The 26,178-nt window shown below is 52.1% G+C and overlaps 1 protein-coding gene and 1 gene segment (V, D, J or C); both read right to left on the bottom strand.

The window, feature by feature from the left end:
* Window positions 1–5,843: 5,843 nt before the first annotated feature.
* Window positions 5,844–26,178, bottom strand: part of LOC136127812 (T cell receptor beta constant 1-like) — a 129,837-nt gene continuing 109,502 nt past the window's right edge. The window contains 5 exon segments of the C gene segment in view: window positions 5,844–6,079; window positions 6,361–6,467; window positions 6,639–6,656; window positions 7,359–7,745; window positions 15,488–15,531. Coding sequence covers window positions 6,059–6,079; window positions 6,361–6,467; window positions 6,639–6,656; window positions 7,359–7,745; window positions 15,488–15,531 — 577 coding nt within the window.
* Window positions 21,958–25,291, bottom strand: LOC136127813 (anionic trypsin-like). The gene is given in 7 exon segments (XM_065883413.1): window positions 21,958–22,013; window positions 22,016–22,091; window positions 22,371–22,507; window positions 22,881–22,991; window positions 22,994–23,133; window positions 24,123–24,282; window positions 25,252–25,291. Coding segments are annotated over 7 exon segments (720 nt in total).

Raw genomic sequence — 26,178 nt, 5'->3', positions numbered from 1 at the left:
AGGAAGGGGACTATGGGCTCACAAGCAGTGCATGTGGAAAAGACCCAGGGCTGGAGTCGAAAGTGAGCTCTGTCAATAGGATGTTGTGGGTCCAGACACTGAAAAATTGCCCTCGTGGGATCAAAGCAGAAAGTATGGAGAACAGGATGCGAAGCTCCCTCTTCCCCTCTGTAGGTCAGAATAGCACACTTTTAGAAAAGTAGGAGGATTAAAAACAAATGTAGAGGCTTCCCTGGTGGTGCAGTGGTTAAGAATCCGCCTGCCAATGCAGGGGACACGGGTTTGAGCCCTGGTTCGGGAAGATCCCACGTGCTGCGGAGCAGCTAAGCCTGCGCGCCACAGCTACTGAGCCTGTGCTCTAGAGCCCGCGAGCCACAACTACTGAGCCCACGAGCCACAACTACTGAGCCCGCGCGCCTAGAGCCCGTGCTCCGCAACAAGAAAAGCCACCGCAATGAGAAGTCCGCGCACCGCAACGAAGAGCAGCCCCCGCTCGCCGCAACTAGAAAAGGCCTCGCGGAGCAACGAAGACCCAACGTGGCCAAAAATAAATAAATCAATTTATTAAAAACAAAAACCAAAAAACAAATGTAAACGTTTCAGAAGAGAGTGGCTGGGCTTTGGAGAGTAGGAATGCTCAAAACTGTGCCATATGAGACAAAAACTGAGAGAACTGTAAATGTTTAGCTTGAAAAATAAATCTTTAGACTAGTAATAATTATCATAATAGCAGCTAATAGTTACTGACACTGTGATCACAGCTTTATATGTTGTGTAGACTAAATAAGACAAAACCACCTGACGAAGTCGGGGTTGTGATTGAGCCCATTTTGTAGGCAGGAAAGCCGAGTCTCAGAGGTGGTCACTTACCGAAGATCACAGAGCTGATAAGGGCAGATCTAAGGTTTGAAACTATGTCTCTTTGGCTTTAAAGTCCATGTTCTTTGTTGGCATAATGGTCTCATCTATCTACTGCATACTTTTTCCATTTTGCAAACTCAAGCTTTTAAAGGTTCTGCTTGCTCTGTCTCTCATAGATTTCTGGACTCAACTAGAGGTGGGCATGCTAGCTGTCTTAAGAAGGACTCAGGCATATAATTATGACCAATGCTCAGCACTGCAGTGCGATTTATGGAAACCTAAAGAGGACAAATTTCTTCATAGCACTGTCCAGTGACGAAGTGGCCTACCTAGACAGGTTGAGAGTTCTCTGTCCCAGGACAGATCAAGGATAACTGGGGGGATTCAAGACCCTGAAATGTATGCTTCTTTACCACCCAGAGTGTCTGTGGGTCCAATATCCAGTCAAAGTCAAGACCCACGGTGGGAATGAGGGTAAAAGGGCTGAGCTGTAACCACTGGTCCGGCCTAGAATGTGGGCAGCTGGGGTCAAGCCCAGGACCACCATCAGGTCACTATTATAAAACCCACTTCCTTATGTCAGCGAATCTGGTCAGGATGTGGCAGGGGATGCAACCACGGGAAACTCTGGCATGCAGTCTTTCTGTCAAGACCACCCTTACACTCACAGAGGACAGCTGAGGTAAGTTAGAGCTAAGTTAGACAAAACTTCTGTGAAAATAGGCACAGTTGTTGGCTCACTTTCAGCTCTATTTGCTGATGTGCAGATCCATCCACTCATCCATTTCCCCAAGAAGCCCTCCGAGGAGTCCACGTGCAACAATAGATGGAGATGGAGGAGAAAAGACATGCAGCTGGGACCTTGGGGGTGGGGTGGGGTTGTGAGCAGAGACTATGTCATTTGCTGCAGAAAATAAATCCCCAGGAGAGCCAGAGACTGTGGTGTGCTAAGAACCCGGGATTTCAGATCCACAAGCAGCAAAAGTACTCAGGATGCGAGGGGAGGATATCCAACCTTAGACTGAGGCAGGAAATGCTTTATTTTGGGGGCCAGGAGCGGGTGTATGACATCTCACATTATGGGGTCTCAAGGCCCAGAGATCACCTTTCTAGAAACTATGGGAGTCCGCCACAAGTTATGAGAATGAACGGTAGTTACAATTGTTGCCCAGGCTTGGTGGCCTTCAATACTGTGAGTCTTCTTATACAGCTACGGGGCAATTTCCATGGACATGGAAAAAGGGAACTTGGTGATGAAAGTTTAAGAAGAGGTCAGTGGGGTTGCAGATGACAGAGTCATCCATAGGTTAGTGCAATGCTAAGAACTGACCTGGGGTCTTTAGCCATTTCTTGACTTACATCAGCATCTCCTAATCCCTAAATGTAATACACCGAGGTATGAGTGTGTTTTCCTTGTACGCATATAGCTTCCAGAGAGGTCTCAAGTACCAATCTTCCATTCCCACACCCATCCCTAAGGAGGTGAACCTCGGGAGGCTCTTCCTGTATAGGACCGTCGGGGCTGTGTGTCACACACCCTGTGAGGGGCTGAAGTCGGGCAGGCTCCCCTTCTCTGGGTCACTAGGGAGGAAGCAAAACAGGGAAATGGCTCAGGGCAGGAAACGCGAATATTAGTATCTGTCAAGATCCGTTGTTCTTATCCCGACCTCTCTTGTTCTAAAATCCTTTCTTTCTCTTCCTTACTTGTCCCTAGTCATTTACTTAAGAGAGAAAAAGTCTTTGTCTCTTGGATGGTCTCAATGTCCTCTACCTGCCCCATCCCTGGCATCCTTACTGCCCAACCTTATGTAGCCTGCCCTGCGCCCCCAAGCCCGGGGGCGGTAGGAAAGGCTGCAGGTCTTTACTAGATCCTGGTGCTCATAGGAACATTCTTCTTCCGGCCAAGTGACAGTGACTCAAACAGCCCTTCCCCACGGGAGTCCCATTCCCCCCACCAGGATGTCACCCAACATGACCAGCTGGATGCTTCCTTTCCCCTCCTCATTTCTAAGTAAATCTCTAAAGGTCACAGGGTTGAGGTTCCTCTCCTGGAGAGCTACCCATGCGGGGGTCAAGCTGTGCCCCTTGGAATGGTGAGAACTTGGGGGACCACAGGCGTTCTTCTAGAGATGCCTGGCTTCCGAGTCTCTTCAATCAGTAAGCACGCTTTGCCCCTGTACTACATTCTGCCCACAGATTTCCTTAATGGGATGAAGTTTGGATTAGCCTTGAGACTGGAATAGGTAGACAGGCGCAGGTCAATGAGGAATTGCTTTAGTGCTTCCCATTCCAGGAGTGACTCTGGTCTCAGAAACGCCCTCTGAGCCCCTTTAAGTGGAGCGACTATGTGTCCTGGTTTGCCAGGACAATCCTGGCTTACCCTTCCTGTCCCAGCATCTTATCTTTCACCCTCAACAGCACCCTCATTCTCATAATAAACGATACGGTTGCCCTATATCTAATCCATCTTTGCTCAGTTTCACCTGAGGAAGAATGGACGGGTTGGCTAGAATTGGTCCAGAAAGATCTATTTCAATTATAGAGAAAAAGGTAGAGGCAGAAGAAATTAACTTCCCAGTGCCTGTGAATTGAATGCTGGGGGCAGTGCTGTCTGAGAGAGACAAGGAAAGGGCTGTAAAGATTTGGGAAGAGGGGCCTCCCTGGGTCAAGGTAGGGTGGGGACCAAATGGAGTTTCTTCATCTCTGTTATGTTTCCAGGAGTGAGAAGGTGACATACACAGAGTCATCCATCCTCCAGGGGACATTCGTTCCTTCGTTCCTCACTTTGACAAACCCCAGGTGCCCACCAGCAACTCCCCCCCACATCCTCCCACCTGCTAATGCCTCTGCTTTTAGCACCCCAAAGATGGCAGCCACCAAGCCCGCAGACCCTCCTCTCCCGCCTCCACCCCGACGCTCCTCACAGCTCTGCTTGCACAAACCCTTGGCTCCGACGCTCCCTGCTTGGCCCGCTCCTGTTCCAGGCCTCTTTCCCTCTGAGGCATTTGCTTGTCTCTTTAGCCGCTTATCTCCCTGTCCCGCCCTTGTGAGGAACCACCACACGTGTCTAAAGAATGGGAGGGGTTGCTTTTGTGGGTGCTGGTCTAGAGTCTAAACTCAGTCTCCTTTGTTAGGGGATTCTTCAGTCATTACCAAAACAAATACAGAACAACAGCAACAAGTAAAAATACTGTCTGCAGTTTGAGAAATCTTGAGATACTCATGACTGATGGGAAATTATGGGCCTCTGATAAGTTTCCCAGGCCATCCCTCCCCTGGGCCATGTCCTTTCCTGGCCTGCGTGAGCTGGGTCCAGAGAACCCCTCGTCTCCCGCTCCTGATACGCAGTGTAGTGGGATGAATAATGTCACCCCGAATTCACGCCCACCCAGAACCTCAGGCCGTGACCTAATCTGGAAATAAGATCTTTGCAGGTGTTATTTGAGAATCTTGGGACGAGATCCTTCTGAACTTAGGGTGTGCCCTAAATCCAATGACTCGGGTCTTGGTAAGAGAAAGAAGGAAGCTTACACACAGAGATACAGGGAAGAAGGAGACATGAAGACAGAAATAGAAGGTTGGGGTGATGCCACCATGAGCCAAGGAGGCCAGGAGCCACCAGAAATGGGAAGAAGCAAGGAAGGATTCTTCCTTACAACTTTGGAAGTGACCGTGGCCCTGCCAACACCTTGATTTTGACTTTTGCCCCCCAGAACCGTGAGAGAATACATTTCTATTGCTTTAAACCATCAGGTCTTTGTTACAGCACCCCTGGGGAACAAATATACTCGGGAATCGAGGTGTCCTCAGTCTGTTGCTACAGGTCCTGGCCCACACTCTGGGAGCAGCTGATCTAAGGTCACCCAGCGATTTTGTGAGCAAACACAGCTTCTTGGTCACGACTTGGGAAAAACTTCCTGAACTGCCGTCTTCAGAAGAATGTGCCAGTTTCACAGCTTACCAGTCATTTGATCTATGAACTGTGGTTTCTTCACATATGAAGTTGGGAGAAAAACACCTGCTTCTGGGATCATTGTGGGGATTGGCTGGGACAACACATGCGCCAGCCCGAATCCTGGAACAAAGCAGGCTATAAGGACTCCACTTTCCCCACCCTCTCCCAGCTTTCAGAACTGCTTTCTCACCCCCAGCGTTCTGCCTCAACTAACTTACCCAGAGCCTCTCTCAATGGTCTGTCTTCTGTCCCGATGGCATTCCTCTCCTCCCTGGGTGCAGTGTTCTACCACAGTGATTGTAACGTGCGGTAGCATTTACCCCAGTAAGGGAACAGTCTCCACCCAGGTGGGTGCACGCAACACACTACATTTGGGGTGACCTGGTCTCCACTCCATCAAGTGAAGGAGCCTGTTGGAAGAGACCCTCAGGTGCAGCACCCCAGCCCCCAGTGGACCCTGCTCCCCTTCTCCATTCCTCCTCAAGGCCTGACTCTATGTGTCCCACCTCCACGAAATCTCCAGGTTTCACACTTCCGTGTTTTCAACTCTATGCCTTCTTTAGGATTCTAACTTCGGCAAAGTAGAACTAAATCTTATGCCCAAATTCTGAAAGCAGACAAGATGGAAGTGTTAAGAACCAACACAGATAAACTCTAAATGTGTAAGGAGTGAAACTTGAATCTGGAATTGAGAAATGATCAGACATTCTAACCTGCAGGTCGCCCTGTCCTCCGTCCAGCGCTGAGCTGGGGGTTACGGTTCACCTCCATTCATCCTTATGCCATCAATATGCAGGTTTTCCAGAGTCCAGCTCCTTGCCCTTCAAACTAACCCTACCCACTGGGGCCCAGAATACCCAGGTGTGGACCATGGGGTCCACCCTCCATCAGGACAAACAGGAGGAATCGACATTGGTCAGAGACGAGGGTCCATCACTCTGTATGCCTGAGGGGTGGTGATTTCCCTAAATCAGAGGTAGAACAGGGAAGCGCAGAACTCCATAGACGCTCCCGGGACACAGTCAAGCCCACCATGACACTTTTATTACTTTAATCAATTTCAGATTCGGTGGGGAGGAGCTCAGTCTGCAGGGAAGCTGAGAGAAGGGACATATCCATGTAGGAAGGAGATAAAAGAAGGTGGAGAGAGAGAAACTCTTGAGGAACACAGACTGGAAACATGTTAAGGAACAGCCAAGGAGAGGATGAAGAATGACTCGGGATGCACTTTTGGAGCTGGTCTCAGGAATCCTTTTTCTTAACCTGAGGAAAAGAGGACATTGTCAGAGTGCCAGGGGTCACCGAACAGTACGAGTGGGTCAGAGGAAGCTGACTCTAGGGATTGATTTCGGGTAGAGCTAGTTGATTCTCCCCATCTTCTAAAGCTACATTCTGTGATGACCTCAGACGTTGTCCCCCGTCTGGCAGCCCCACTATAGCTCCATTGAGGTGCCAGGACATGACTCTGAGACTCCCTCAGTTACCCTTCATGACATTCCACCCTCTCCCTTCAATCACCTGTCCCATCCTGCCCTCGTCCTTACCATGGCCATCAGCACCAGGGCGCTGACCAGCACAGCATAGAGGGTGGCCTTCCCCAGCAGGATCTCATAGAGGATGGTGGCAGACAGGACCCCTTGCTGGTAGGATGCTGTTGGCAGGAAGGGAGAGCAGGTAGGTACCTGTGAGCAGGGATCTCTGGTCTCCTTGCCCACGCACCACCCACCCTTCCATGCCCCACCAGGGTTCATGGGTTTTGCATTCTCTGGTTCCAGAGAAAAGACCATGGGAGATGGAGACAAAGGAGCAGGGGGCCACTTACCTGAGGTGAGGCCACAGTCTGAAAGAAAAAAGGGGGAGGGAAATGGATGAGAGAGTCCATCGTCAAAAGCAGATTCAAAACTAAGCCAGCCTTCCTCAGCCCAATAGCTGGCAAGGTGCTAACTCTTGCCAACAACCATGTGAGCTTGGAAGTGGATCCTTCCCGAGTTGAGCCTTCAGAGAAGACTCCAGCTTTGGCTGACACCTGATTGCAGCCTCCTGAGGAAGATGAGCCAGCTAAGTTATGCCCACATTCCTGACCCATCGAAACTATACAATAACAAATGTGTGGTATTTTGAGCTGCTTTCAAAAAAACCAAGAAAAACAAAAACCTAAGGCAGACTTGTAGTGAGCACAGACTCCCAGGCTCAGGGCAGCCTCTGGTCAGAGTCCTAGCAGCGCCTTCCTTCTGTTTTGGCGATGGGGCCACAGCATCCTCGAAGGTCACGGAACATGGCAGCACTGAAGGGGATGAGGACCCACTGCTCAGACCCTGAGCTGTGCGGGCGCGTAGGGAGGGGGACCTTTCAGCACAGCTGAGTTGGGCTGACGATCTGGGATGTGGGGGAGGAAGTAGCCCGAGGTACCCTGTCCTCCCTCACGGTGGGCTTCCCACACCCTCCCCTTTATTCTGCATCTAGTCTCTCTGCTCTCCTCCCTGGACCTCCCCTTCCGTCTGCTCTGCCTCCCTCCTTGCCGAACCCTCCCGGAGCGGCTCACCTGCGCGGCCCCGGACCTCGGCACTGATGTTCTGGGTGACGGGTTTGGGCGTGTCCTGCTTCCACTCGTCCTCGTCCGAGACCCCGTGGAACCAGGCTTGGCAGCGGAAGAGGTTGCGAGGGTTGTACCAGAAGGTGGCGGAGACCCTCAGCCGGCTGCTCAGACAGTAGCTGGAGTCATTGCGGCTGGGGTCCTCCTTGTGGGGCTGAGGGTCCGTGCTGACCCCCGTCTCGACCTGCTTCCCGTTCACCCACCAGCTCAGCTCCACGTGGTCGGGGTAGAAGCCCGTGGCCAGGCACACGAGCGTGGCCTTCTGGGTCCGCGAGATCTCTGCTGCCGACGGCTCGAACACAGCCACCTTGGGTGGGGTCACCTTGCTCAGGTCGTCTGGAAGGGAGAGGGGTTGGGAGCACGGGTGCCCGGAGGGCCGCCTGCGCGTGTGAGTTGGGAGCACAGGGAATGGGGCCACGGGGTCATCGTAAAAGGAAATTACGTGGTCGTAGGTCCTGGTTGTTTGTTTGGGGGTCACCACCCGCTCCTCTGTGACTGTGCTCCCTCGGCCTGCCTGGCCTTTGTATTGACCCTACGACAGGCCTGTCTCCCGTGTCCCCAGCCCCTAAGGTGGCCTTACAAATGGCGCTGCCCGACATTCTGAGTAATGTCTCTTCTTTCCCCTTATTTGATTTCTTATCCATCAAGAAAAGCTTACCTGTCTTTTTCTCCCCATAATATGTAGTAGTTATTTACATAGAGCAGTGGATTGGAGGCAGAAGAACGGAATTCAAAGCTTGGAACTGACTCTGCCCACCAACGTGACTTTAGACAGTCTCTCATTGCCTCTGCATCATTTTTCCTGCCTGTGAAGGGAGAATCCCAACACCGACTGTCCAGCGCGGGGGTGGAGATGAAATGACATAAGGATTCAGAAAGCCCCTGCCCTCAGCTGGGTTACTTGTATGTGAGTCTCAGGGGTCGAGGAGTAAAGGGGATTTGGGGCTAAGGGGGTCATTTGGGGGTTGGGGGTTTTTCTTCAGAGGACAGTATACAGATGGCATGTTTGGGGGCACCACGTGAGGACAGCCTTTTGTATTAGGGTGTGCTCATGAGAACGGGAGGTTTTCTTTCTTTCTGCTGCTTCAGCGGGTCATCCTAGCCATTCCTCTGCCTCCAGGTACCCCTGCGTTTCCTCAGCCCAGGCAGATAGCCATCTCCCTATGTTTCAAACGCAGGCATCTTCAGCCGATTTTGTCCCTTTGGTTCCACGTATTCTACTCTACCCTACCAGCAAGCTTCCTAAATAGGCATGTGAGATCATCAGAGCAACTTCTGCTCTCAGCTGTCTTGCTACAACTAAGCCCCTGGTGTGTGGCGTCCTCCAGGGCTCCAGGTGAAGGCGGTCCAGTTAATGCCCCTGCGGCCTTCCCATTTGGCTGGCTCATTGCTTCTCGGCCCTCCTACATCATGTTATTCTGCTCTTTGCTTTTTGTCGATTGTTTTGTTTGTTTCTGAGCAATTCTGTTAAAAGGAAGACATCTCACTCTAAAGAGATCTAGTTTAGGCTGGAAGATGGAGAAAATGTTCTTCTAACCGACTCTTCACATTTCCCTGGATGTGACCTGACTAGAGGGCTGGCTTCCTGGGTGTGTGACCTGTGCACACAGATTCACTTTTCCGAGGTTCTGGATCATTAAAGGGCCAGGGCTTGGGACCCAGATTTACCTGGTTCTGAGGTATCCTGCTTTTCTCCACCCTGGCTGATCACAGAAACCCAGCTTTCCTCTGGGAACAAACACTTCAGCTGATCCCCATTGGCTCCATCTTAATTAGCCTAACTGCAAACACCCTTGCTGTTGTCAAATCATCCAGGTAAATATACTAGTATTGAGGGCTTCTCCCCCTCTGGCAGCTCAATACTCCCCAGGACAGGTGACCTTGAAGGTCCTTTTCCAGCACAAAGAGCCTAAGATCCTCCAGGGAATGTCCCTCAGCTCTCAAGCAAAATACCTGCATCTTAATGTATGTCCTGCCCCACCTGGCTGTTTAACCTAGAAGACTTGGTGTGAGGAGGGAGATTTCCCGCTAGGGGATGAGGGGGGTACGTTTGGTGAGTAAATCCACCCAGTGGCCCAGGTTCCCATCTAGCCCCCATGTGCTGTACACACGGCCTGGCCCTCAGGGGTCTGGGCTTAGGAAGAGAGGAAGAGGTTTTAAAGCTAATTTCAAATCCAAACTTCTAAACGGTAAATCAACAAACCCCGCTGACCTTGATTCTCTCCCTCATGCCTGGGGTTTATCTCTCTCACCTCTCTGTTCCACACTCTTGTCTGTCATCCTTTTTCTCCTCTGCTCAGTGGAAGCCTCCATCTGCACCTCCCAGGAGCCGGCTGTGCAGGGGGCCACGTCCTGTGCTCACCCCTGCTTGTTCCTGCCCCTCGGGCTCATTCTCCCCTTTGCATCAGCTACACCCCCTCCTGCCCTTCCCAGATTGCCCTCCATGGTCTTTTTCTCCAATCCAGCAGCTCTCAGAGTCCCAATAAATCCTCTTTCTCCAATGCTCACCCTGTCCCTAAATATCTCAGAAACAAAGAGACCAAAGCCCCTCCCCAACCCTGCCCTCTGTCTCTGTTCCTGGACCAGGAGTACCCCATCCCAGGCCCCTCATCCCTTGCAGAGCTGACCCCACAGACGGACAACTGGCAACACAGCCCAGCTGCAGCCCTCCCCACCCATCTCCGGGGACACGATGGGCTGCGAAAGGAAGGCAGGCAGACACAGCCAAATCTCACCTGTGACCGTGAGCCTGGTGCCTGGGCCGAAATACCGCTCATAGGAGCACAGAGTCCCAGTCCAGCACGCAAACCCCTCAGCGCCCAGCCACTCGCCCTCCGGGTCCCAGCGCCCGGCTCCAGCGCAGGGAGGGGACCAGGTGCCCGGGTCCGACCTTCCAACCCGCCCCGCCGCCGCTGCCGCGCCCGCGGACACTCACCCACCACGGTCAGCCGGCTGCCGGCCCCGAAAGGCAGGGCGGCGGCTGTAAAGCACAGCCCCGGGGCTCCCCACCCAAACCGAGGCGCGCCGCCCGCGCTCACCTAGCACCAGGAGCCGCGTGCCCGGCCCGAAGTACCGGGGCTGAGTCACGGCCCCCCGGCGCCGCGCAAACACCCTCCGCGCGTCCCGCCGCGTCCCCGACGGCAGCGTCCCCGCTCACCTAGCACCAGGAGCCGCGTGCCCGGGCCGAAGTACTGAGTGTCAGTGCTCACAGCTTCAGGGCTCAGCACAAAAAGGGGTCCCGCGGCCCTGCTGGCGTCCTGAACGCCCCGCTCCGCTAACGCCCCAGGGCACTCCGCTCACCTAGCACAGTCAGCCGGGTGCCCCCGCCGAAGTACTGAGTGTTTTGGCTCACAGCCCTGAGGCCCAGGACAAAAACCGCTGCTGCCCTCTCCTGATGTCCGGGACTCAGCCCAAGCCCCCACCGACCCCGAGCACAGCCCCAAATGGAGATGGGCAGCAGCCCACCTCTCTCCAGCCCGCCCGAGCGAGCGCTCAGGGACCCCAGCTGCCCTCCTTACCCAGCACAGTCAGCTTGGAGCCATCCCCAGAATACAGCTGTGTGGTATCCACACAGCCCTGGGACCCAGGAGCAAACTTTGCCTTCTCAGACAGCAGCCTAGGAGGGTCCAGCGCCCACACCCCCAAAGCTAGGGTTCAAGGGGTTATCCAGCCTGGGCAGCCCATCCTCCCTCCTCCCTGGAGCAACCTCCTTGCTTAGCACAGTGAGCCTGGTCCCTGGCCCGAAGTGCAACTCATTGTAGGAGCACAGTGGGAAGAGGCTACCAAGAAGTCCTCCCTCTTCCCCTCCTCCCCTGGCACAGACTGGGACCACCCTCCTTCTCCCTGGCTTCTCTCTGGACAAGGTAATCTGGACGCTGCATGAGGTCACCCCAATTTGCAGAGAATCAGCTTGGCTTGGGGATTTACAGTGGTTGTGAAATTGGAAGGGGTATTTGTGATGGAGATTTTGCTGGATTGGGAAGCGTTCCAGGCTAGACCCTGCCTCTTACTACTTCTGTGACCTGCAACCTCGCTGGCCGTCATTTCTGCAGCTGAAAAATGGGGTAATATCTTCCCCACAGCGTTGTAGTGAGTGCTTGACAAATCACACACCTGCAAGTACTTTGTCAAAGGGCAAGTTTTGTGAAAAGCACAGAATCATGACTCCACTTTGTGGCTTGATTCTCCACTTTCCTGGAAGCTGAGTGTGGAGCAGGGAGAGGCAGGGGTGATTCGTTTGGGCGTCACCATCCGCATTCCCTGCTGTTAGTCTCCCTCAGCCTTGCCACTTCTCTCTCCCCTCAATGGGCACTCACTACTGACTGCCTCCCAAGAGTCCCTAAGGTGGCATTATACCCTGATTTTCTTGGCTGTGTTTGAAAAGCCCTGTACTTGGGGCCCTGGAGGATTAGCCATCGAATATCTATTTTCTTCCTAGCTTAAATCCCTCTTCGGTGCATGACTAACTTTTCAGACTTAGAAGCGATTACAGTAGAGTTGAAATAAGCCTGGATTTTGAGGTAGAGGATTCCTACCAGCAGCATGATTCTGAGAACTAAACTGACTTTTTCCGATGATCGTTTTCCTGTTTTTTGCAGGGTGTATGCGCTTATCTGTTTGAGTGACAGCACCTATTAATTAGATTTAGACATTCTTCCCCAGAAGAGATACTTTTCCCGTTGCATCTGACATATTCTTTTCTCTATACTCTACCCAACTCACCTTTTGTTTTGATTTTCATGTAACCTGCTTTGTGGAGCCCCCGTGCCTCTGGCTATTATCCTATCTGATGTTCCATACCGACTGCTACCCCAGGGCGCTCCGGGTGTCGAGGATGGTTGAACCCTTTCTTATTTCCAGTGCCCAGCAAACCTCTCTCCCCGCTTTTGAATCCTAGCTCCAGCCACGTTTTATATTCATAAAAGCAGCAAAAGCTTGGAAACGAACAAATCCCAAAGTCCGAGGACCAGTTCGTCAGAGGGTTCATATTATAAAGTCCCAGGCCCTTTGACATGCCTGACAGAAGGGAGAGAATCTCTGGAATTGTTGGAAGGCAGGCCCTCACGTGAAGACATGGAGGAATGGGAAAAAAACACGTCTACCTTTCAAGCACCCTCCTTGTTGCCAGAATGTACTGTGCCCTCTGTTTGGCTCTGTTCTAGGAATGAGTTTGTGGAGCAGAAGTATGGCAAACCCAGACGCCTCCACTTTATCCAAGTTTGGGAAATGTTTCTAATGGCAAAATTGAGACACGGGTTTGGAAAAAGGCATACTCTGTGACACAAGAATGAAAAGGATGGCTACAAGAGGGTAAATCCTTTACAAAGGATTTACCTTTGTAAAGGTGATTTAGTCCCTTACAGTTTCAGGACCCCAAGAGACTACCATTGTCATCTCTGTTTTATACATCTCAGAGGACCTGAGACAGTTTAGGTCACTTTGCAAATTGCATGAGCCCCTCCTTCCCCAGAACCCAGGCATTTTGAATCCCAGTGATTTGTACTTTCCAATTTCCATGACACTCCCTAGCTCGCGCTCCCATCTGCAGGACAAAGCCTGCCCCGGCCAACCAATCTGGTAGAACCTCTGTGGCCTGCTGCTCTGGCCATGTCTATAGCTCCAGCCCAGGCCCATCTCACCCTTGCCCTGCTTCTCCCACCTGCCTGCTTCCTCCAGAGGGTGGTAATGGTGCGTTAGTGTTTCACGATGGGCCTCTGACTCGCTGATCTCAGCACAGATCCTGAGGTTTGAGAGCACGGGGCCTCAGCCTGCTTCTCTTCTTTCCGCCCTGGCTGTTGCTAAGACGGTGTAAGTTTCCAGTTGTAACAGTTTATTCAGACCTACCTCCTCTGACCCCCAGCAAGCGCAGTGTTCCCCAGGGCCACCCCTGCAAACTCACATGATGCCGTGACATGGACCTCGGCCTTCAGGGCTCAGGAGTCCCCCTCAAGCCCCCTCAGTCTCACCAAGCTGCTCCCCTATGGCCTCCTGAGTCCTTAAACCACCTCAGGAAGACACACATGGATCTTGGAGACAGAGAAGGACTCAAGTAAGGCGAGGACAGCACTCTGAACTGGAAGGAGGTGTTGGGGGTGGATTTTAACATAGAAGACGGAGCTGTTCCCCAAAACGGGGTCACCAGTGCAGGATCAGAGTTAGAAGGAGGGGGGGAAATGGAGAAGATCAGATGAGAAGGGGAAAGTAAAGCAGCACACCCGCTAAATCGGGAGAGAGGAGGGGAGTCTTGGAGAACAACGAGAAGGAGAACGAGAAAACACAAAGCCAGGAGACGAAGCACAGAAGCACAGCTCCTCTGAGCCCTCGGCCGAAGAGCTGCATCGCACACAGCGGAGCAAGCTGGAGATGCTCCGGAAAGAAAGGGCAGCTCTGACCCCCTCCTTACACCTCCCTCCCTGTCCGATACCTGTCACGGTGAGCCTGGTCCCGGTCCCAAAGTGGAGGGGCGAATTATAGGAACACAACTGCAGGAGGCTGTAGGAAAACCCCCCAGAGGTCTCCAGCCAGAGCGTTAGTCTTAGCTCCTTGAGGGCAGAGATGGCCACCTTTCCCTGCCTGGATTCACGGCTCAGGACCAAAGGGATCCCACTAGGAGAAAGGCCTAAGCACACTCTGGGGAAAGAGGGGAAAGAGGAAGAGACTTAGGAGGGGCCGATCCACGCACAGAAGAAGGAGGAATGGACCACCGACAGAAGAGTAAGGAAGCAGTTGATGGGCTGAAGACTTAGAGGACAAACAGGAATCAAACAAGCCTCATCTTCCAGCTCCCCGGAAGCCCCACAGGGACCAGGGTTTACTCAACCCTCTCCCACCGGGGCTGGATGGAGAGGTAGACACTCCGGGTCCAAGGGACAGTGGCCCCGTCTCCCGGTTCTTGCGCCTTACCCAGGATAGGGAGTCAAGTCCCACCTCCAAAGTGCCGCGCCCGGTTGCTCCACAGTATAACACGGGCGTGGCAAACCCCAGAGCAGCCGGTATGGGGCCCTTCTTTCCAGAAACGAGCTTCTCCCCAGAACTTCTGGGGGTCCTAGCACCTTCTCCACTCACCCACACTCTCCGCCTTTTCTCTGCTGTGTTCTCAGTCCCTGCCTTCTCTAAAGGGAACTTCTAGAACTCCAGCCTTACAATATATCATTCCCAGGGAAGACCTTTACTTACCCAGCCCAGAAAGCTTCGTTCCACTGCCAAAATACAGGCTTTCATTAGTCACAGAACACGAAAGCCCGGTAGGGAAACTGTGCCTGCGCCTCCCATTCTTTCCCCACCCCTCCGCCGGTCCACCTGCAGCCCTCCTGTCCCCTTCCTTGGTGGAATTTTAACCCCCGGAGGTGGAGCTGGTGACAACTGTACAACCTGAAAAGCTGCGGTCAGAGGACCAGTTTGGCCCCCTGTGAGACTTCTCACCCCCCTCTCCTGTGTCCATCTCCTTTCTACGCGAGGGAGAGAAACGGCAGGACTGACGGATCCAAGGCCAGATGCCCTCCCATCTACCGTGGCCACGATGGGCACCCTCCAAGGAGACGGAAGATGGACACGGAGACCCCTTTCCAGCTGAGACTACTTGCCTCTCGGTAGGGAGACCCAGGCTTGGCACAGCGAGCCTATGAAACTATTGGAGATGGAGGCTGTCCATCTCATCAAGATAAGAATTCATCAAGACGAGAATTCAGATTTTTCTGCTAAAAACACGCTTTAACCTAGGCACCCCTATCGGAGGCTCCACCTGGACCCTGCCCCTCCCTGTAGGTTCCCAGCCCTCCAGCCCTGACTAGCTTACCTATGACAGTGATCCGGCTTCCTTCCCCAAAATAGTAAGTGTCTCCAAAGCACAGCCTCCCAGATTCACTTCAAAACCTCTCCTTGTCTGCTGGGATTCTGGGAGAGGTTAGGGTGTTCATGGCTCCCTTCTCTCACAGAGCCACCAGCCCCCTTCAAACACTCTGCATACCATTCCAGAACCTTCCAGGGCCCCAAGACCCAGGAGCTGGGTCAGCCCTTCCCTCCCACATTCCCCGAGAGAGTGCTCCCTCGTGGTACCCACCTGGACACCCTGGCCTTACCTACAACAGTCAGCTTGGTCCCTGGGCCGAAGGTATAGTCATAGCACATCAGAATACAGCCGCCTTACAATGCACTCTTGGGACCCGCCTTCCCCTACAAGGGGCCAGGAAAGGCCTGGATTATGTCTTACCTACGACCGTGAGCCTGGTGCCTTCTCCGAAGAAGACTTCAGTGTTTGCACAGTGATGCGGAGTAAGGAGGAAAACAAATGCGAGGAGTGCAGAGAGGAGGGGGTTTTGGTTGGTGCCTGGTGGACTCTGGGACTAGGAACCCCCTCCTGTGCTCTACAGATATTGTACAGAAGAATGTTTTCGACTTTTGACTCTTGGGGCCATGGAGCATGGGCAGAGTCCATCCAGAGAGCCCTGTGCCCTGTTTTTTGATTCTTCCTGAGGGTCCATCAGAAGGATGTGGGCCTGGCGAGGAGGGCAGGGTCCCAGAGACCCGTGACTGTCCCTGGAGGGCTGGGTAGTGCTGGCTTCTTCCTTCGTAGAACGGTCACCTCCCATGTACCTTCCCATTGACCTTGTCCTTGGGTGGGGGGAGGGGGAGGGTGGGATAAAGGGGTCTCTCTAAGGTCTTCACCCATGAGGCCACAGAGGCATCTTCTTATGTCTGGCCTTTCTGCCTGCAAGCTTCAGCTCTGATCCAGGCCTGTCCTTCTCCATGGCCTGGGCTTGACAGGTGGACAGGGGGAAGGTGGAGACATTCTGACCCAAACCACCCTTGGGCCTGTGACCCGGGAGAAGAATGGAAGGACGGTGGGAATTGGGACAGGCAGAAAGGTTTTTGTAAAGGATTCCCGTAGGGTTGAATCACCGTGGGCCCCCAGTCCTCACAATGTTACAGCTTTATACAAAAACGGCTCCTCCCATGCGTCTGCCCCTCCAAGTTGGAGTCTGGGAGAAACCACCAGAGCAGCTGCCCCTGTGAGGGCACTGGAGGGCGAGGCAGTGACATCACCACCCCAGGTGCAAGTGGTGGGGAGGACGGACCCGGCCAGGGGGCTCCCTCCTCGTGCCCATGCCCTTTCTTCAGGACCTTCTTAGCGCCTCAGAGCCGTGTGTCTTTGCATCAGGGGCTGCTTTCCCTGGTATCTGCCCCTCTGCAAGCGGGCGTCATAGTAGCAGCCCCTTTCTATCTCGGGACTGCTCCGATGCTGGCCACACCGGAGGTCACACCTTTCAGCACTCGGTACCCAGACTCTGCCCCGTTGGCCCAATTCTGAACCTCCAGGGTGGTCTGAAGGAGAATTGGCCACAAGCTACATAGAGGAAGGGCTTTCCCAGGGGTAGATAAAGTGCTGGCTGAGAGCTGTATTTCTAAACAGTGTGAGGTGAGGGGGGACCACATGTGTCATCAGCGGCTGCACTTCTCACTGTGGACTTTAGACATTCGAGTTCAGTGGAGGGCACTGGGGGAACCAGGTGTGGAGAATGAATACAGCCCGAGGGACGTTCAAATACAATCACACGGCCAAGTGATGACGGTCAAGGTCTTCTCCCTCTTTTCCCTGAAGGGCAGAAACATTTTAAGTTTTTGGTAGATATTTTATTCTCCCTGCACGAGATGACCTTGAAATTGAACCTCCAGCTGAGTGGTCTGCATCTCATTTCACTAGATGGCGCTTCCTTTCGCTGCCTTTTAAACTATGACAACATCTAGAAGAAAAAAAGACACTCGATCACATAATGATAACACGCTTACAGGGGGAAATAGACGCAGAATCTAAAGATAAATGACAGTATGGGGAAAGCATTAGTGATTCTCGTCATGAGGGCTGATCTCCCCGTGACGATGAACTCCCAGAAATCAATTAGAAAATACCCCAGAGCCCAATAAAAATGGCAAAGAACAGAGGTTCCAAAAAAAAAAGATCCAAATGGTGCTTAACCATAGGAAAAAGAAAACTTGCAATGATAAATACAAAGTAAAACTGCATTGAAATGTCACTTTTCACCAATATGATTGACAATTGAATTATGGAAGACCATTCTACTGGCTGGTTTCTGGTGAAATATGCACTTTTACACATTGATTGCCCGTGGGTGCAAAATAATACGACTCTTCATGGGAGCAATTTGGAAATATCTATAAAAATTACAAATGTGCTTACCTTTTCACCTAGAAATCCCACCTTTGACAGTTTATCCTGTAATTACTCTTGCATACAAAAAAAAAAAAAGTGTGTAAAGTATTTGCATTATTTGGAATAGCAGAGAGATTGGGAAAAAATTCAAGTGCCCATTAGTAAGGGATTGGGTAAATAAATTGTGAAACATTCACACAGAATATTATTCAATGCTAAAAAAGAATGAAAATGTTTCATACTGCTGTGGAAAGCTTTCTAAGATATAATGTTAACTGGATAAAAACAAGCTGTAGAATAAGGCTCCTGTATGCTGCCTTTGTCTAACAAAGTAAGAATAATACTTATTATTAAAATACGAATTACACTTCTGTTTGATGCTGCGTGAAGAAACAATGGAAGGATACAAAAGTGATGGATAAAATGATTACCTGTTAAGAATGAGTGGATAGCTGATTCACTTTGTTATAAAGCAGAAACTAACACACCATCGTAAAGCAATTATACTCCAATGAAGACGTTAAGAAAAAAAAAAGGAATGGGTGGAGGACACAGAGTATAAGGAAAATTAACATTTCTCAGTGTCAACTTCATTGTGTTGATTTTTGAGCCATACATAGCTATTTTATTTTAAATAGATAACATAGCTGTTATCTATTTTCTTTTAAAGTAAAACTTAATAAAATTTAAAAAGAAAAACAACAGCAAAATACTGCTTTAAGCGATATTTAAAAATCTGCCACTAGAGAAAAAAGATACTTGTTTTATTTACAAACTCGTTTTTTCCAAAGAAGACCAGTGTATACAAGAAGCTGTTGTACTGTCTTGAATTTGCTCAGTGAGTCTCTAATCACCGAAGAGGCTCGTGAAAAATACATATTTCTGAGTAGTCCCCAGGATACTTTGAGCTCAAAATCTCTAGGTTTATTAATTTGCATTTAAATAAACAATTAAGCACAAAGTGACCCTGGGTGTTTCCACTTCTGCACCAGTCCTGGGACCCACTGCTTGTCCTTGAGAAGGGCAGCTGTTAGCTGGAAGCACAGCAGAGCGCTGTCTGGTGGTGCGAGAGCTGGCCGCAACTGGCATGGCTCTTAGAATTTAGGGAAAAAGGGGAGACAGTCTGTTTATTTAACTCAGGAATAGTGACAGGTCTCACAGTAGCCCAATAAAAGGTCATCAATTGCTTTTATCAGTCGGAAGGTGGCAAGGCCTCTTCCTTGTTCCCTTTCCACATTGAGGAACTTTCATCAATGTACTGATTTACTTTGATCTAGTTCCATATAGTATTTTCCTTATTAACCCTTTTTGCCTGTCACGAATTTACTCCCTAAGTAAGAGTTTCCTTTTGACCATCTAGCTGGGGACTCTCATCCCGATTTGGACTTACAAAGAATACCACCCTGTCTTGGTTTCACAACTACTTTTTATCCTGATGGGGTTTGTCCCAGATCTTTGCCACTGTGTCACACACTGTTAGTAGCCCAAGTGCCCGCGAAGCTTTTATTTGGGGGGTGGGGTGGGGTGAAAGGAATTTAGACCTGTCAGGCAGGTGCCGAGTGAGGTCATTCACCATTTGGGCAGCAGGGGGCAGCCTTTCCTTATTTTTTGTTAGACTTAAGCGGCGGCACTGTCAGCTTGGCCACCTGAGGGGGCGAGAAGAATGTGGGTAGTGATCAGGGGATCCGAGGGGAAGCTGGTTAGTTACCTGTGTGCCTTTCTCAAGCTGTGTGTTGGGATGTAGGGAGGAGATACGCAAATAACACCTATGTGTCATTTTTGAAAACTTTCAAGTACGTTAATTGACCCATTTGAACCCAAACTTTGTCTCCTAATTTCCCCAGATGAAACTGAAATCTGAAGAGGCCAAAGGGTGCGGGATGTGAGGAGACAGGGCTGGGACTAGCTGACCAGGCTTCCTCACTTAAGTTCCGGGGGCTCCGCTGGGCACTGTACCTGAGGCGCTGAGGCCCCGCTCCTCAGGCAAGGTCATTTCCTGTAGCCAGACTGCGGGGCTCCCACCCACGCCCTCTACTTACATCTGTGGACCTTGGGCAAGTTACTGAAGCTTTTTAAACTCCAGTCTCCTTATCTGTAAAGTGGGAATGATGATGATAAATAGTGAGACATAAAGAATACACATAAAGTAATAAATAAATATGTAAAGACATAAATAACACACGTAAAGCTTTGTCACGGTGCCTACATATAGTTAGTAGAGACGTCCGTGACTGTTGTTTTCACAGACAGTACTGGTCTAGGGGTCTCTCTACCACACTGGTTCCCAAGCTCTGGCATCCCTCAGGATGACTCGGAAGTCTTGTTAAAAGCAAGCTGCTGGGCTCCATCTCAGAATTTCTGACTTAGTAGGTCAGGGGTCGGGCCTAACAATGTGCCTTTCTCCTGAATTCCCACGTGATTCTGGTGCTGCTGGTCGAGGGGCCACACTCCGAGAGCCAGTCTTCTGGAAGGCTCTTCCTTTCTTCAGTACATTTGCCTCCACTCCTAGCTCATCGTTCATTCATTCATCCGATCATGGGGTGCCTACCTTAGTCCAGCTGTTGTTTAATCAGTGGGATTCCCAGGATGAGTAAGGCGAGATTTCTTCCGGAAGAAGCTCACGGTTGAAGGCCAAGGTAGATACATCCATATACATTCAGCAGCATGGGAACTGTGATAGAAGAAAGCATGGAAGAGAAAGAAAACTCCTTACTCAGACCAGAGGGTCCACAGAGGGTCAAAGACTTTTCTGAAGAGGGTGAAGGGGTGGGTGGGAAGGGCATCAAACCAGATGGACCAGTAGTGTCCTGAGCTAGAGGTCAGAGGTCCATGCTTGTTGGAGGAAACCCCCAGGACTTCTGAGCATTGGAGCACAGCAGGGGAGGGGAGGGGTGAGGAGACCAAGGCTGGAAACATAGGCAGGGGCAGAGCAGGAAGAACCCTACATCTCCACGATGAGGAACTTGCCTTCTACTTTGAAAATGTGAGAGATCAGGAAAGGTATTAACCAGGAATCAGATAACGGGCCGGACCTCTCTAAGCGCAGGGTTAGAAGGCGGGCAGGAGACCAGCATCCCTCAGGAAGTGCTGTGAGGCAGGGGATGCGCTGGAGAGACGGTGAACAGCAGAGCTGATGGACCATAGTTGCAGCTGGAGAGCCCATGAGATGGGGTAGGGGAAGCAGGGGCTGGGCTTTGGGACCAGGCAAACAGGGACTCAAAACTCCAGATCTGGGCTTCCCTGGTAGTGCAGTGGTTGAGAATCTGCCTGCTAATGCAGGGGACACGGGTTCGAGCCCTGGTCTGGGAAGATCCCACATGCCGCAGAGTGACTGGGCCCGTGAGCCACAAGTACTGAGCCTGCGCGTCCGGAGCCTGCGTGTCTGGAGCCTGTGCTCCGCAACGGGAGAGGCCGCGACTGAGAGGCCCGTGCACCGCGATGAAGAGTGGCCCCTGCCTGCCACAACTAGAGAAAGCCCTCGCACAGAAACGAAGACCAACACAGCCAAAAAAATAAATAAATAAACAAATGTGGGGTTTAAAAAAAAAAAGAAAAGAATTAAAAATTAATCAATACAATCATAAATAGCATGTAGGTCAAATAATAAAGCATAATTAAAATTAGAAAAAAAAAACCCCTCCAGATCTGCCATTTGCTGGATGAGGGATGTGGGTAAATTAATAACCTTCTCTGAACCTCTGTTTCCTTGTCTGTACTGCTGGAATAATAACCACCCCAGAGGGGAGAGGGAACTAAATCTGAAAGTGCCTATAAAGTATTCAGTATGGCATATTCACGTCAGTACCATCACATGGGGAGAACAAAAGGCAGATTTCTCAGGAGCCTGAGGGATGGAGACCAGGGAGCTCTTGTCTTCCTCAGACACATGAGATGGTCGTTGGGAAATAGGGGCCAACGGGGTCACCTGCTGCCAGGAGAGAACATAAGCTGGGGCTTGGAGGGGACTCAGAAGAGGCCAAGGTGATTGGCACAGGTGCTTCCCTAGGTGTGGGTAGCAGTGAGACGAAGTATGGGATCTTACAGACCATGCCTATGTGTGCACACATCAGTACTGCACTCAAGACCCAGAGAAGTACAAAGGCCAATGCAGCCTTTCTGAAATGGATTTTCCTCTAGAAAACCTCCCCCTGATTATGATTTTCTGGGTTCCTTCTCTTTACATGCTGCTATACCAGTGTGCCATGGAAGACAGTTTGGGAAGTGGGGCGCTCTGCTCATCTGTAAGGGGTACAGTCCTGTCTGAGCTCAGATGGGAGGAGATGTTTCCCGGAGTGAAGGGGCCGGAGGGAGCAGGTACAGACCTGGGCAGTTAGAGAAGAGTCACTTTATCAGCATAATGATGGCAGAGGGGCGGGGGCTTTAGCTGTTGGCAGCGATGGTCTGCTGAATCCAGTCCACATAGTTGCAGACCTTGGCTCTTGGGCACAGCCAGAGCCCCAGGAAACAATGCCCTGGAGCTCTCCGTTGCAGGCCACAGGGCCGCCAGAGTCACCCTGGGGAGGAAGCGGTGGGACAAGGTTCATAAAGAGAGAAGAAGGGACCCAGAGCCACACACAGTCTGAACCTTACAAGACCCCGTTCCTGTCGGCTCTGTGGTTCCACATCTCTCCACAGTGTGAAGAGATGCCACGCACACTGGCCTCCCTTGTTTCTCCACGGGACCACCGCCCAGGGACCTCCTCTACCAGCCCCACAGCCCTGGGCAATCAAATCCCGTTCCCAGGGGGCCTGTGTGTCTGGGCAGGGGTCTCAGAGTGGTAGGGTCAAGTCACCTGGCTCGAATCATTGCCTCCCTCAAGGAAGCCGGCGCAGATCGTGTTGTCAGTGATCTGTCCAGGGTACGAGGCTTCACACTCAGTCTGACTCAGCAGTGGGGTGTCCAGGCACTGCAGCAGCTCGGGGTAGTTGACTTTGAGGGGCAGGAAGAGATCAAGGAAAGGAAAATGTGGGTCAGGCCAGGACGGGATGGCAATCCAGTGCTGAACCCTGAGGGCGGCCAGGAGAGGCCTCCAAGGAATGATGGGTTTCAACTCCCAGAAAGCTCACTGCAGACCCCTCCCCAGAGGTGCTAATAGCAAGGGCTACATCTGTCCTGTCTTTTGATTTTCGGGTTCAACTCCTTGACACTTTGCCTCTCTCTGGTACCCAGCAGAGAGCCCTTTGTGTAGTAGGCACTTGATGTGAATTTGCAGACTGGAAGCAAAGGGGTCCCAGCTCAGGGGATGCACAGTTCTGGGCAATGTGGGTAGGCTGGAGGGTGAAGTCGTGAGGGTCCCACTCACCTCCAGAGCTCAGGGTGTTGCCCCAGCCGGAGATGAGGCACTGGGTGCCAGCGGGCGAACAGGCGCTGGGCAGAGCTAAGGTGGACACCCGGGCATCAGTGACCGCAGGCAGGAGAGTTTGATCAGCAAGATGTCATTGTTCAGAGTCCAGCTGCTGGAGTTGGGGTGGCGGATGATCTTGGCCGCGTCGATGAACTGCTCACGGCCCTCCAGGACGTCGATGTTGTGCTCTCCCAGCCTCACCTGGATGCGGCTATTGCGGGCGAAGCACAGTAAAGGCCTTTTGCCCACATCCCTGCGTCCCCCAGCATTTTCCCTGCTCGCAGGTGGTGGTGTGGGAATGTCACAGGGCAGTAGAGGGGCCGTGGGTCAGGGAGGCCGTGAAGGGGTCCCGGTGGGGATGCTCCTCCATTTGCTTTTCCGGCCGCCTTTCCCCATGCCTCTCATGCATTCAGTGCCATGGGTGCAACCGAGCCACTTAGAGTTCCCCAGGCATCCTTCATCCTCTGCAACCTTGCGAACTACACGCGGTGACTTCTACTCCCTCTGTTCTCGCTCTGCTAAGTGCCATCATCCCGTATGATCTAATCCAGCGCTTCTCAAAGTGCAGCCCTGGGACCTCCAGCATCAGCCTCAGCTGGGAACTCATTCTCAGTTCCCACCCCAGACCTACTGCATCAGAAACCCTGGGGGTGGGGCCCAGCAATCTGTGTTTTAACAGGCCCTCCAGGTGACTCTTATGCGCACTCAGGTTTGAAAGCCCTTGGTCTTGGCAGTGATTCTCAGCTCTGCCCAGAGAGTAGATCTGCCAGAGGCAGTTATAAACTCACCAATACTCAGACTCTCTTCCTAAAAATTCTGAGTCAAATAGGAACTAGGCAACTGTTTTTATTGTTTTTGTTTTTTTAACATATCTCAGGTGGTTTTAACCTGTAGCCAACTGGCAAAGGTTACTCGGTGTGAGGTCCTTGCCTGCTTTTCAAGCTGGCCACTCCTACCGCAAAATGGTCCGTCCCTGCTTTTATGACCCGCAGCCCTTGCTGTTTGATCTATTGATTTGGGGTGTCAGCGGCTTTCTATCAGGTGCCCCTCTTTACCCGCAGCTCCTGCGAGTCAGCTGCCATCGTCAACTTCTTCTCTTCCCCATCATCGTTCCCAACTTCAGCAACCCCTACACAGACCCCGGCTCCTCCAGAGGGCCCTGGGCAGTGTGGGCTTTGTAGCCAGGGGCCCAGCACTTACGACTTGTAGCAGTGAGCCGCGGACACCACCCACTGGCCACCGATGAGGGAGCCCCCGCAGAAGTGGTAGCCACAGTTCAGGGACACCTGGTAGGGGATAGAGTGCGCTGTACAGGTGTAGCCCCCTATGATCTTGTCATCATCGTCCATGGGAAAAGCAACTTGAGACAGGAAGGGAGAAGCCAATTCAACAGGAGGGTTGGGGTTGGAGCCCAGAGCCCCGCGGCTGGACCTTGCTAATTAGGATTCCTGAAGGAGCACAATGATGAGAGGGAGGCCGCGAGGGAGCATCCCCGGCTTGTCTCACAGAGGTGGTTCTCCCGCGTTGCTCTGTGTGCCTGCAGGGCACAGAGCTAGGGACCCTGCAGGGGCTCGGGCCCAGACCTCCCCTGGGGCCAAGGACAAGAAACCCTCCTCACAGTGCATTCAGTGCGATAGGGTCTGAATGGGGTCCTCTCACCCACCGAACGCTTCTTTCTCTCTCTTACTCATCACCAGTCTACTCCCCACTGCAATTTCAGCCCCGGCTCGTCATGATGGAATGGCCTAAGTAGGAAGATCTGACCGCGAAGCCCTGGCTGTAGCCAGCTCCTCCCGTAGCTCACATCTGCGCAGTGAGGCCGGGGACCCACTGCGCAGGACAAAGGTAGTTACGGTTATTGGCCAATAGAACAGTGATTTGCAGCTGTGGCTTTACATCCGGGCATCTGAAAACTACCTGGGAGGCGTAAAAGGTCAATGCGTGGGCCACACCCCAGGCCAATTAATAGGACTGGAATGAGTCATCTTTCCACCTCCCCAGGTGCATCCGAGGTTAGGAACAGCTACCGTGGAGCTATCCTAGAGCCTCAAGTCCTGGCTCATTTCACAAACTGTCCCCACCTGGTCTCCCTTTCTCGCCTCTCCCAACAAAGCCCCGAAACTGATGGATGAGGGGAATGGGAGTGGAGTCCGGCAGAAGGTGAGAGAATGAGGCTTAAAGAGACCCCCAGAGTGGGAAGGAGGGGTGCTGGACAGGGAAGGTAGGATCTCAGCGCACAGGTAGAACAGGAAAGGTAGCAGGAATGGTGGAGCATGTATCTCCGCCAGGACAGGGGCGAATGGGGCCCAAAGCAACGCATGGGACTCACCAGCAGCTCCCACAAAGGCAACGATCAGCAGTGCATTCATGGTGGAGAAGTGTAGCTGAGTGGCTGACGGAGAGCCTTTATACCTCCCGAGGAGAGGGAGGGCGTGTGTAGGTGAGGGTGGAGGGTCACCACCCCCCAACCCCGTACAGACACACCTGCAGCTTTCCTTTTCCTGGAGTCTTGCAACAGTTCTACTATGTTTGGCCCCTCTGTGGATTCATGACTTATGGGTGATAAGGAAACAGCATCTGAGGGCAGGGAGGAAGACAAGCTGATTCCAAGGAAGACTCTGGGATGGGGGCAACAGGGAAAGCTAAGACCCCACATGTCACAGCTGGGCCTTCTTAAGCTGAGGACATGAGGAAGGGCCGATATTTGTAGCAAATTTGGCTGCCCAGTATCCTGTCCCATGGGAGGAAAGAAGTCTTGACTAAGTCATACTCATAAACGTGAAGACCCTTCTCAAGTCTAAACCACTGGGTAGGAAGGTCAGATCCAAAGCCTTGGGGAACCAGGATCCCAACATCAAGAGGTGATGACATGGGAGAGGCAGAGTTTCTTGTGAGTCTGGGCTTTCAAGCTGGCTTCCTTCCTACCAAGGCTGGTGGAAAGGGGGACATTTGGAAGGAGGAGGGTCCAAGGGGTAAGTAGGTATTTACCTGGTGCATTGGGGGACACGGAAGTCCACTACCACATTGCTCGTCTTCCTCACTATCAAGACACTGGTCTCTCTCATCGCCCGTGATGCCATGGGTTCTCTTTAAGCAGCCTCCTGGTCGCCATGGGAATCTGCCCTGACGGTGATGAAGACCGCCACCACCCGCTAGGAGCTTGCTAGCCTGAGCTAGAATTATATGCTCCAGATCAGATATTAGAAAACATTTGAGCAATGGTACATTTGGGTCCCGATCAGGGAACCGGCAGTAG

Source organism: Phocoena phocoena, chromosome 9, assembly GCF_963924675.1.
Source record: "Phocoena phocoena chromosome 9, mPhoPho1.1, whole genome shotgun sequence".
Lineage (NCBI taxonomy): Eukaryota > Metazoa > Chordata > Mammalia > Artiodactyla > Phocoenidae > Phocoena > Phocoena phocoena.
The sequence above is the reverse complement of the archived record's forward strand: the minus strand, read 5'-3'. Positions and strand labels throughout refer to the sequence as shown.